The sequence below is a fragment of the Oncorhynchus gorbuscha genome, linkage group LG18 (assembly GCF_021184085.1).
Source record: "Oncorhynchus gorbuscha isolate QuinsamMale2020 ecotype Even-year linkage group LG18, OgorEven_v1.0, whole genome shotgun sequence".
In the NCBI taxonomy this organism is placed as follows: Eukaryota; Metazoa; Chordata; class Actinopteri; order Salmoniformes; family Salmonidae; genus Oncorhynchus; species Oncorhynchus gorbuscha.
The window spans coordinates 7,350,447-7,363,035 of NC_060190.1; the positions used below are offsets into that span (position 1 = coordinate 7,350,447).

General features: G+C 46.3%; 1 protein-coding gene across 1 annotated transcript in view; it reads right to left on the reverse strand.

Moving 5' to 3' along the window:
- Positions 1-4,118: 4,118 nt before the first annotated feature.
- LOC124003198 (xylosyltransferase 1-like) overlaps positions 4,119-12,589 on the reverse strand; it is a 117,735-nt gene continuing 109,264 nt past the window's right edge. The window contains exons 10-11 of the mRNA XM_046311277.1: positions 11,757-12,090; positions 4,119-7,822 (exon numbers count right to left, since the gene is read on the reverse strand). Of these exons, the coding sequence (XP_046167233.1) occupies positions 7,485-7,822; positions 11,757-12,090 (672 nt within the window). The 3' untranslated portion in view covers positions 4,119-7,484. The remainder of the gene's footprint in view (positions 7,823-11,756; positions 12,091-12,589) is intronic.

Consider the following 12,589-nt stretch of genomic DNA (forward strand, 5'->3'; position numbering starts at 1 on the left):
ACTGTCACAACAGTGACTCTGAGTGAACATGTGCAACATTCACACACACCACTGTTCCATCTCTCTCAACACACACACACACAAAACATTCAGTTGTTGTCAGATGTTGTAAGTTGAGAAGGGACAGTTATTGGAGAGTAAAAACAATATACATTTTATGATTTGTATTATGACTATTATTTCTGCCACACAAAATGTTAAACATGGCAGTGTTGTTCTCAATAAAGGCTTTCAGTATCTTGTTTCATGTCATGATTTCATGATTTACATTTCACCCCAAGCCCCATTACAGCTGACCTGGGAGCTGGGGTAAAATTGTAACCTTTCACTCCTTGTATTTGAGACAAAGTCACACCTTGTGTGTTTGATTTAGAGAGATAATACCTACACCAATTTGTAGCAGACAGAAGTTGTTCCTACCACATTTTGAATGTAGTAGCTTCAACAATATCTGAGAAATTGACAAGAGTGTTACAGCCATCCCCGGTCTCCTCTACGGGTACCCTGCTCTCCCCTACGGTGTACCCTGCTCTCCTCTACGGGTACCCTGCTCTCCCCTACGGTGTACCCAGCTCTCCCCTACGGTGTACCCAGCTCTCCCCTACGGTGTACCCTGCTCTCCACTACGGTGTATCCCGGTCTCCTCTACGGTGTACCCCGGTCTCCTCTACGGTGTACCCTGGTCTCCTCTACGGGTACCCTGCTCTCCTCTACGGGTACCCTGCTCTCCCCTACGGTGTACCCTGCTCTCCACTACGGTGTACCCCGGTCTCCCCTACGGGTACCCCGGTCTCCTCTATGGGTACCCTGCTCTCCTCTACGGGTACCCTGCTCTCCCCTACGGTGTACCCTGCTCTCCCCTACGGGTACCCCGGTCTCCTCTACGGGTACCCTGCTCTCCCCTACGGTGTACCCTGCTCTCCCCTACGGTGTACCCCGGTCTCCCCTACGGTGTACCCCGGTCTCCCCTATGGTGCACCCCGGTCTCCTCTACGGGTACCCTGCTCTCCCCTACGGTGTACCCCCTACGGTGTACCCTGCTCTCCCCTACGGTGTACCCTGATCTCCCCTACGGTTTACCCTGGTCTCCCCTACGGTGTACCCTGGTCTCCCCTACGGTGTACCCTGGTCTCCCTTACCCTGGTCTCCCCCCTGTACCCTCTCCCCTACGGTTTACCCTGGTCTCCCCTACGGTGTACCCTGGTCTCCCCTACGGTGTACCCTGGTCTCCCCCGGTTTACCCTGGTCTCCCTACGGTGTACCCTGGTCTCCCCTACGGTTTACCCTGGTCCTACGGTGTACCCTGGTCTCCCTACGGTTTACCCTGGTCTCCCCTTACCCTGGTCTCCCTACGGTGTACCCTGGTCTCCCCTACGGTTTACCCTGGTCTCCCTACGGTTACCCTGGTCTCCCCTACCCTGGTCTCCCCCTACGGTGTACCCTGGTCTCCCCTACGGTTTACCCTGGTCTCCCCTACGGTGTACCCTGGTCTCCCCTACGGTTTACCCTGGTCTCCCTACGGTGTACCCTGGTCTCCCCTACGGTTTACCCTGGTCTCCCCTACGGTGTACCCTGGTCTCCCTACTACCCTGGTCTCCCTATGGTTTACCCTGGTCTCCCTTACCCTGGTCTCCCTACGGTGTACCCTGGTCTCCCCTACCCTGGTCTCCCCCCTACGGTGTACCCTGGTCTCCCCCTACCCTGGTGTTTACCCTGGTCTCCCCTACGGTGTACCCTGGTCTCCCCTACGGTGTACCCTGGTCTCCCCTATGGTTTACCCTGGTCTCCCCTTACCCTGGTCTCCCTACGGTGTACCCTGGTCTCCCCTACGGTTTACCCTGGTCTCCCCTACGGTGTACCCTGGTCTCCCCTACGGTGTACCCTGGTCTCCCCTACGGTTTACCCTGGTCTCCCCTACGGTTTACCCTGGTCTCCCCTACGGTGTACCCTGGTCTCCCCTACGGTGTACCCTGGTCTCCCCTACGGTTTACCCTGGTCTCCCCTACGGTGTACCCTGGTCTCCCCTACGGTGTACCCTGGTCTCCCCTATGGTTTACCCTGGTCTCCCCTTACCCTGGTCTCCCCTACGGTGTACCCTGGTCTCCCCCTACGGTTTACCCTGGTCTCCCCCCTACCCTGGTACGGTGTACCCTGGTCTCCCCCTACGGTTTACCCTGGTCTCCCCTACGGTGTACCCTGGTCTCCCCTACGGTGTACCCTGGTCTCCCCTACGGTGTACCCTGGTCTCCCCTACGGTGTACCCTGGTCTCCCCTACGGTGTACCCTGGGTACCCTGGTCTCCCTACGGTTTACCCTGGTCTCCCTACGGTTTACCCTGGTCTCCCCTACGGTTTACCCTGGTCTCCCCTACCCTGGTTTACCCTGGTCTCCCTACGGTTTACCCTGGTCTCCCCCGGTGTACCCTGGTCTCCCTACGGTGTACCCTGGTCTCCCCTACGGTTTACCCTGGTCTCCCCTACGGTGTACCCTGGTCTCCCCTACGGTTTACCCTGGTCTCCCCTACGGTTTACCCTGGTCTCCCCTACGGTTTACCCTGGTCTCCCCTACGGTTTACCCTGGTCTCCCCTACGGTGTACCCTGGTCTCCCCTACGGTTTACCCTGGTCTCCCCTACGGTGTACCCTGGTCTCCCCTACGGTTTACCCCCACTATTTGTTTTGCCTGGACACCATACAAGACCACACCGCCTTACTTTAACCCCTGCTCCTGAAAACATCTTCAAACATATTCATTCGATTTTGACCCACAATAACAGTACACATCAGCAAAAGGTAACGTTAAGCACAAAAGCGGGAAGAATAGCATGTCTGTGTGCAACACGCCAACACCTGTAGGGAGACACTGCTTGTGTCATTAGCTCCTCAGCTGTTTCATGTGTGATGCTGTTCACATTCCGTTTTGATCTCTGAACTTTATTAGAACACCTATTAAACATTTGCTGTCACATTAATGTGATGCGCCTCAGGAGAGACAGTGATACCGCTGTCGTTGTCTCACTGTCACGTTTTACATGTGTTGGATGAGACCTACGGGTTTGTTTCATCTCAGAGATTGTGAATAAAACTAATCTGCAAGATGTGGCTCATGTACCTTTAGAAACTCTTCACACCCCTAAAACTTCACACCCCTAAAACACACACTCCTCACAGATGTGACACGCAGGGCGGACGCACGTACTGTATACACACAAGCACGCACACACACACACGCAGACACACTCCTCACAGATGTGATATCACACTCACTAAGCAGACACAGACACACACTCTCTCCTTCCAGACACCATGGACTAATTATCCGGCATGTTCGAAGTCTTGTGGGATCGTCATGAGATCTTAGTGTCCCTTTGATCTGGGCCTGTCAGAGGCTCAGTACACCCTGTGATCGTGTGTGATGACAGAGGCCCGGGAGGATCACACAGAACCCCTATTCTGTTCTGATGACGAAGGATGGGAAGACGATCACAGAATCCCCAAGTGGTTCTCTCTGGTCAGACGACGGCGGCATCATTCATCGCACAGCACATTGAAAGAGGACCGTTTGACTGTTGGTGAGGTCCACTGTTTTCTAGATGTGTTATCTCTGGAAGGCAAAGGGGAAGCCGAATCTCTTGCTACTGCATATTGTGTTTGAGGTGGTTTGTTTTATATCTACACACGGTTGCCTGCCTCTGAGACATATGGTACAGTATTTGTTTAAGGCCTGAACTCTCTCCACTCTCTGTCAATAGGCTGAAAACAGGAGAGTTGCCACATGCGTGGTGCACGCGTCTCCGGTGCTCAACAGCTGACAACGGCAGGTTGATTCTTCAGTTAAGTCATGGAAAACACGTGGAAGCAACTTCAAGTAATGAAACAAATACTTAAGAGGGTGAAGCTGGGGTGATTATTAAACAACTGTGGGAATGACTTAACTGTTTGACTGTGCTATCACTTGAATTACGGTGTAATTTACGCTTCGTTTCCAGAGTAAAATGCAATTATGGCTACTTAAACGTGCATAAATCATGAAGAAGATGTGTTACAAGGATTTCGTGACAACTCATGTCATGAACTTGAAGTGTTTAAGCATAGAAATCCACACAATAACGAGACAAGATTTAGAGAGAGTTCTTTTATTTCAAAAGAAAGCAGTCAGAGAAAAATGTACCAACAAAAAAATAAAATCCACAAAAATGTAAAAGCGAAAGACAAGAAGGCATGGTATTTACAACAGAGGACATCTTTTTTGGTGTTACAGGTTTCATCAAATCACAACGACTAACTCTTGGTGCTCTTCTTTCACTTTTTTTGTGGAAAGTAAAAACGACCGTAACAATTTAATGTTCATAGATGGACAGAATGTTTGAAGAGTCCCCTAGGCAGGAGTATAGATAGATAGCTAAGGCACAGAGTTTCCCCCTGAAATTTTAGGAAACTTTGACGTTTCCCCAGACACTTCGGGAAACGTTGAGTTCAGAGACGTTTGTGCAACAGTTGCTGAACAATACATTCCAGCAGAGAGAACAACAATCTGTCATGATGTTCTCTGAAAGGCGAAGAATAATATTAAAAGCTTTACCCAATTCTGAGTCATTCCTTACTCCTTAGATCTGTCCAAAACATTGAAACAGGTTATGTACCTAAAATCACTCTGTGGCCAACTAGCAACAAGTAACACTAGCTATCAGTTCTTCTTTTACTATAATTCCACTTCATAATCTTTCCACACTGCATCGGTATTTACATAGAATGAGTTTGAAACATATTTTCAATACAAAATATTTATGTACATTTTCTTCATTTTTTGTAACAAAATAGGACTTTTACACCGAGTAACATATTTCAATTTACTTCTCGAGAATGATAATTGTACTTTTGAACAATGGGCAAAGTATTCGTCAATTTCAGTATTCGTTTCAATGTGACAATGGCACTGCCAGTAAAAGGAGGCCAGGGTCTTATCTGCATCTAGCTGTTATGTTATTAGCTAGCTAGCTAATACAGAGAAATAGTAATGGTGTCTTTTTGTAGGCACTAAATCCGCCATGTTTTGTTGGACAAAGCCTATGGGAAAATGAATGGCATTTGCGAAGTTTTTTTTAGATAAACACTGAAAATAAGGTCTGTGGTAAACACAGGCTTAGGAGATCTTATACGTTTTGTTCTAGGAGATAATCTTCATCAGCTAACGTCACTTTTTATGCATTTATGTAATAAAAACAGCACATAAAGGCTTCATAATGAATAAAGGTCATGTTAACTGGCTGCTATTATCTCATAGAACAAAGTGTATAAGATCTCCTAAGCCTGTGTTTACCTCAGACCTTATTTTCAGTGTTTATACAAAAACCCTATTCTTTCCCCATAGGAAAGGCTGTGGGTTTTAGCCCTTTATAGGCAAAATTGCCCTTCTTTGTAACCATGGCAACAACACACAACAGTTAAAGTTTGAGTGACAGGACTGACACTTATTAGGATCGATACATCCAACAAGGTCCAAGGTGAACTTGGGCCATTGATTAACTCACTAACGATCGCTGATGAGCCCTGGTGAAAACATTCACTTAGCACGTTTGACTGCCAAATCACGTTGACAATCACAGATTGGATTCTAAATTGGGACCAAATTAGGTTGTGAGGAGAATTGAGTTGAAGCCAAACAAGCGAAGAGGCAGATCGTAGTTACCCTCCATGGTGGTTGGAGAAGGGGGCACTGTGCTATAGACTATGTTTGAACTGTGGTACACTGAGAGAGAGTCTTGATGGCAGCAAAAGAACTTAGCATGTAGTAGAACAGGTGAAAACCAAAGTTGCCTGGGCCCAATCCAACAGTTCCTTGATCAAGATACAAGATATAATTCACTATTTGTTTCCATTTTTGCCACAGCATGAACAGCATCATCAATCACTAACACCCTGGTACTGACAGGGAACCGAGTAGGAAATGTAACATCGCCAGGAAATGACTTCAACACACACGTTGGAGAGTTTTTGGAGTGTTTCTGTCTTTTTTGTGTTAACTTCTCTGTTTGGGGAGGTTGTCAGGAGGAAGTTGTGACCTTTCAGTCCTGGGTGCTTCCCCGTGTGATGAAGACTTGGCGAACAGTCGACGAAAGAACCAAGACAGGAAGAGCTATTCAGACCGGACAACACGGACACACAGGCGGGCATTAGGTTTGTTGCGCCCAAAATAGGTACGCAGGTTCATTGGGGCATTGGCCTTTGTAAATAAAGGCAGTTTCTCTTTACAAAAAAATGTTTATCGAGCTGCCAAAGCAGCGTTGTAGTCATTTAGTCATTGACTAAAAATATTCTGTATTTATATAAACTTATAAATAAATAGCAACTTGTGGACAACTCACTCCATTCACTCGACAATAACTTTGAGACATAATCTGTTTCATACTTGCAACATAAACTGTCGTTTAAAAACAAATGAACAAAAAATCTTAGAAAAGGAAATGATAAAATAAGCTTGAGAATGTCTGTTTTCTTGCGAAAGCACAGCTGATATACTTTCATTTCAAGTTTCAGGCTGTCCAGTATGGAGTGATATCAGTGCCAATAGGAACTGAATCTAGTTTCAATCATTCATGAATTGAATTCAACGTCTACTGGCACAAATGCCACTCCATAGTCCAGTCACACCCACACACCTTTCTCCTGTTCAGGCACTGAAAGTCAATAAGTAGTGCTGTGCCATAGTAACTTTGTCAGTCATACGCAAAGATCGAGGCAAGGAATTTTGCTTTAAAAAAAAAGATACATCTTCGCGACACCCTCCGAGGTTGCGGTTCAGTCTATCTCCCTACATGTAGGCCAAACCAACCTTGAGAAGCAGGCCTCGTATTCACAAAGCACCTCAGAGTAGAAGTGCTGATCTAGGACCAGGTCCCGCCCTGTCTATATAATCATATTCATTATGATTTAAAAGAGAAAACTGATTCTAAATCAGCACGCGTACACAGAGAGGCTTGGTGAATACGGGCCCAGAACTTGGTCCACTACCAGTGTCGACTATCCTGTTCCACCCGAACACTCTGACTTCTGACTGACTTCTCAATCGCTCTTCCATTTAGCAGTAGACTAGGCGGCCTTACTAGGTGCTTGGCAAAGCAACATTTGTCTCTACGTCGGACACAGCATCAATCACAGTAAACTCAGCGGCGAGATTAAAATTAATACATTGGGAAACAGAACACGACAAAGCCGGCAAAAACCCCAAAGAGGAAGACTTCAGGAGTCTGAAACCTGCACGACACCACAGAACCTTCCCCAGACATTCTCTTCCTCTTCAACGTTCCTTCAACCTCAACCTCCTTCAACGAACCTTAAAAGAAACACAACTTCCGTATTTTCTCTCCTTATGTGATCCATTACGTCGACTGAAAAATACAAATAAAACAAAAAGGAGACTTAAAAAATAAATTATTTAAACTTAAGACCTGCAGTGTGGCCTCCTGTCCAGCCGGAGGCGCCACTGCTACCTGATGCGCCCGTCGGCGTGCGGCAGGACCAGCTGGGACTTGGGGTCCGGGCTGAGCGAGCTCCAGGGGGTCTTGGCGCAGGTCTGCATGACGGGGCAGGATGTTCCAGGTCCCCCTGTCATGGAGGTGGAACACACGTCCCCAGCCTCCCACATCGCACCCACCAGGCCGTCTATCCAGTGCTCCAACGTGGGGCCAGTCAGGGCGGCGTTGCGCTTAGCCTGCTCCACCTGGCCCAGGTGTACAGGGATGTTGAGCACGGGGTTGAGGCCATGGAAGCTCTGCTCCATATAACTGTTCTTGGCTGGTCCGTTGTGGAGCTTCAGCGTGTCCTCTGGTGGAGGGAGGGAGAGTGAGCAGGAGAGCAAGAGCGAGATGAAGAGAAAGATAAAGCGAGAGAAAGAGGGGGACAAAAATGGATTGTTAATGTTTTATGGTGAGACTGTCCTGGAGATAGTGTTCATAAATGGATTGTTCATGTTTTATGGTGAGACTGTCCTGGAGATAGTGTTCATAAATGGATTGTTCATGTTTTATGGTGAGACTGTCCTGGAGATAGTGTTCATAAATGGATTGTTCATGTTTTATGGTGAGACTGTCCTGGAGATAGTGTTCATAAATGGATTGTTCATGTTTTATGGCGAGACTGTCCTGGAGATAGTGTTCATAAATGGATTGTTCATGTTTTATGGTGAGACTGTCCTGGAGATAGTGTTCATAAATGGATTGTTCATGTTTTATGGCGAGACTGTCCTGGAGATAGTGTTCATAAATGGATTGTTCATGTTTTATGGCGAGACTGTCCTGGAGATAGTGTTCATAAATGGATTGTTCATGTTTTATGGCGAGACTGTCCTGGAGATAGTGTTCATAAATGGATTGTTCATGTTTTATGGCGAGACTGTCCTGGAGTTAGTGTTCAAAAATGGATTGTTCATGTTTTATGGTGAGACTGTCCTGGAGATAGTGTTCATAAATGGATTGTTCATGTTTTATGGCGAGACTGTCCTGGAAATAGTGTTCATAAATGGATTGTTCATGTTTTATGGCGAGACTGTCCTGGAGATAGTGTTCATAAATGGATTGTTCATGTTTTATGGCGAGACTGTCCTGGGGATAGTGTTCATAAATGGATTGTTCATGTTTTATGGCGAGACTGTCCTGGAGATAGTGTTCATAAATGGATTGTTCATGTTTTATGGTGAGACTGTCCTGGAGATAGTGTTCATAAATGGATTGTTCATGTTTTATGGCGAGACTGTCCTGGAGATTGTGTTCATAAATGTATTGTTCATGTTTTATGGTGAGACTGTCCTGGAGATAGTGTTCATAAATGTATTGTTCATGTTTTATAGCGAGACTGTCCTGGAGATAGTGTTCATAGATGGATTTTTCATGTTTTATGGCGAGACTGTCCTGGAGATAGTGTTCATAAATGTATGGTTCATGTTTTATAGCGAGACTATCCTGGAGATAGTGTTCATAAATGGATTGTTCATGTTTTATGGTGACACTGTCCTGGAGATAGTGTTCATAAATGGATTGTTCATGTTTTATGGTGACACTGTCCTGGAGATAGTGTTCATAAATGGATTGTTCATGTTTTATAGCGAGACTGTCCTGGAGATAGTGTTCATAAATGGATTGTTCATGTTTTATGGTGACACTGTCCTGGAGATAGTGTTCATAAATGGATTGTTCATGTTTTATAGCGAGACTGTCCTGGAGATAGTGTTCATAAATGGATTGTTCATGTTTTATGGTGACACTGTCCTGGAGATAGTGTTCATGAGCAGTGAGCAGGTAAACAGAGTCATCAATGGGGAATCTAAGTAGGCAAATCAGTCGAACCACTTTGACTTGATTGTAAAGGGTGGAATGGAACTGTTAACTAATTTGATGAGACCAAACTTTGTGTTACTGGTTAATCACATGCTATTGATTTCTCTAGGGTAAGCCTAAGCCACAAAGTGGGAGACTGCACCAAGTGTCTCAATGACTGCACTTAGTGTCTCTTTATGAAACCATTGGAAGCTAGGGGGCAGATAGGACCATCTTCTCACACACCATACATTTATAAGCCCCTTCATACGGGGCGACAGGGTAGCCTAGTGGTTAGAGCAGTAACCGAAAGGTTACAAGTTCTAATCCCAGAGCTGACAGGGTATAAATCTGTTGTTCTGCCCCTGAACAAGGCAGTGAACCCACTCTTCCTAGGCCTTCATTGAAAATAAGAATTTGTTCTTAACTGACTTGCCTAGTAAAATAAAGGTAAAAATAAAATAAAAACCCTCAAAAGATAAAATAATTGCCCAAGCCACAAATTGGTAAAACAACTCAACGACTGTTCCTTGTGTCTTTTTATAAAGCCATTGGAAGCTCGGAGGCAGAGACGAGACGAGACCATGACCTCATCCCTAAAACTCCTCCACCCTGAAGGTAAAGCTGTACATTCCTCAGTGCTCCTAACACCGGGGTGCTTGCCGTCCCTCCTCAGCCTGGCTATCGTACGCTAGCCCAGCTCTCCTCTCCTCTCTCTCTCTGCCTGTGCCAGGTTCGCACCCTGCTGTTAGCCGCTAGCGTTTTCACGGGCTAGCGACAGAGATGCAGTCAGACACCTGGTTGTTCTGCTAAGCTTGCCACTGCCCGGTGCCAACTACCGACTTTATTGTGGTAGCGGTGTGTGTGTGCTGCCAGTGTGTGTGTGTGTGTGCTGCCAGTGTGTGTGTGTGTGTGTGTGTGTGTGTGTGTGTGTGTGTGTGTGTGTGTGTGTGTGTGTGTGTGTGTGTGTGTGTGTGTGTGTGTGTGTGTGTGTGTGTGTGTGTGTGTGTGTGTGAGGGCCCACGGAAATAGTCAGGGTTGTAAATCTGTATGGGAAGGCTAGAGGCTGTTAGAGTAGGTGGAGAGGAGGCCAAGGCTGCAGGATTACTGTGCCACCACGACCTTCAGGACTATGGGGTCTAAGGACATCTAACCCCATCCAACAGGAGTAGGAGCCGGAAGGCTGCTTTCCCAGACACTAAAAAGGATTCTCAATTGAAAGTGCGTCTTTGTCCAAGACCAGGCTTAATCCGTGTCTAGGAAAATAGCCCATAGGTTATATCCTAAGTACTGTCTCAATGGATAACTACTGTACTGTAGTCCATATAAGGCTGTTTGATACTGAAGGGCACAGGTTTCCATAGTTTTTATGCTGCAGTGGATCTAGTTTAGGACTACTGTTTGCACTATGGGCCAACTGGGCTATTTTAACCACTATTTTATCCACTCAAGCTGATCCAAAAAGTTTGGTGTAAAACAATCTAGAAAGTAGAGCTCAGTGTCGCTTCACTTGGGTAATAAAACATTTCAACAGTATAACCTCAGAGAGCATAACAGTACGTTTCAGGATTATCCTCCATAAATAGTGGAGAAAGGCAGTCGATTTACCCTCATCTCCAATGCTAATGTCTTTGGGAGTGAATTTAGCATTCTGACTATGTGCAAGTACAGAGTTTGGAGTTTGAGGGGAAGTGGAGTTAATCCATTTTCTGTTCCCATCAACAGCGACTTACAACTGAGAGAAAAGCAAACGAGCGAACTATAAAAAACAAACAAAAACACTCATGAACAATTGATGAATATTTTCGCTTCCTCTCTCCTCACTCGCACACATGGCCCCAAACCCCACGGCGCGTCAGGGCAAAGCCTGCTAACTCCTATTTGTTGATTCTGTTCATAATGAAAAATGGTCTCAGTGCGATTATAAAACAGGCTGTGAATATGCCCCCACACCGAGGTTAGCATCTCAACTCTCGGGTGACTTTCACAGCAGCCGATTACTCGAGCTAAAACAATAGGGGTCCTGGTCCCTTATAGTTAACACAGGCGGATTGATTTAATTGTGTAATTGTGTTCCTCGGCGTGATATGGAGGTGTTTAACATACTGTTTAGTATGTATGAGATACACTGAGGGTGATTACGGTCGACTTGGTGACAAACAACTGGGGCTTCCAACGGCTCAGAGGGTTGATTAGAAGGAGCATCGTAAACACAGCGGGGCCTCATGGGAAATGTGCTTTTGTGTTTGCGTGTGTATCCATGATAGGCCTATGACATGACAAGACACACTGCATCAATTATATCACATACATCACAGACTGACACTCATGTGACTTGTAGACCTGCACTACATATAGGCCTATCTCTTACCTTGCCGTACAGGCTAGTGCTTGTTATAAGCCAGTGGTGTGTGTGTGTGTGTGTGTGTCTGTGGCCTATCTCTTACCTTGTCTTATAGGCTGATGCTTCATATAAGCCAGCGGACTAATCAGAAACCTCGTCTCGGCCACGGGGCTCCAGTGATGCAACACCCGTATGGTCCACACCCCAGGTCTGAGAGGCTGGTTCAGGGGGGGTCTGTAGTGGGTGTACTCTGCGCTGGCGTCGATCATGATATCGTAGGTGGCAGCGATGACGTTGGTGGGGTCGATCCATACCACGGTGGCGGTCACGTTGGGGCCCTTGGCCCACCGCTGCATCCCGACTGTCTCGTCCATGGGACCCATCAGGCCACCGAAGTTACGGAACATGCGCTCTTTGGCATCCCACTCTGTGCCGATCTGAGAGAGGGATGGAGGAAGGGACGGAGGGGGGAAGGCGAGAGAAAAGGGAGTTGTGTAATTAATTCACTGGATCTGAAATGTCCAACCGTATAATGTATTTCATGCATACTTTGCATACAACATTAACTGAGGCAAATGAAGAACAGAAAAATAGGCTGAATATGAATTCGTCTCTACACTGTAATGTCATGGGAAATTGTAGTTGTGATATAATATGTATCCCACACCATTCATACAACCATCATGGATCATGTCTACTGTACAGACTAGTGATTTCCAGTGCATACAGATGTGGGATCTTAATTTGATCACCCAGGTTTAAAAAGGGTTTCCACTTTGACATTTTCAGACTTGATTTTCCCACAGGAATAATGCTGTAGCAAACGGGATCAAATAGTCTCACTTCATCTGTAATGTCAGCATTGGTGTGCAGCTTCAAACATTAGTACAGCCATTACCTATCTATCATGTCTACAGTAGTGCATTATGTGATTTC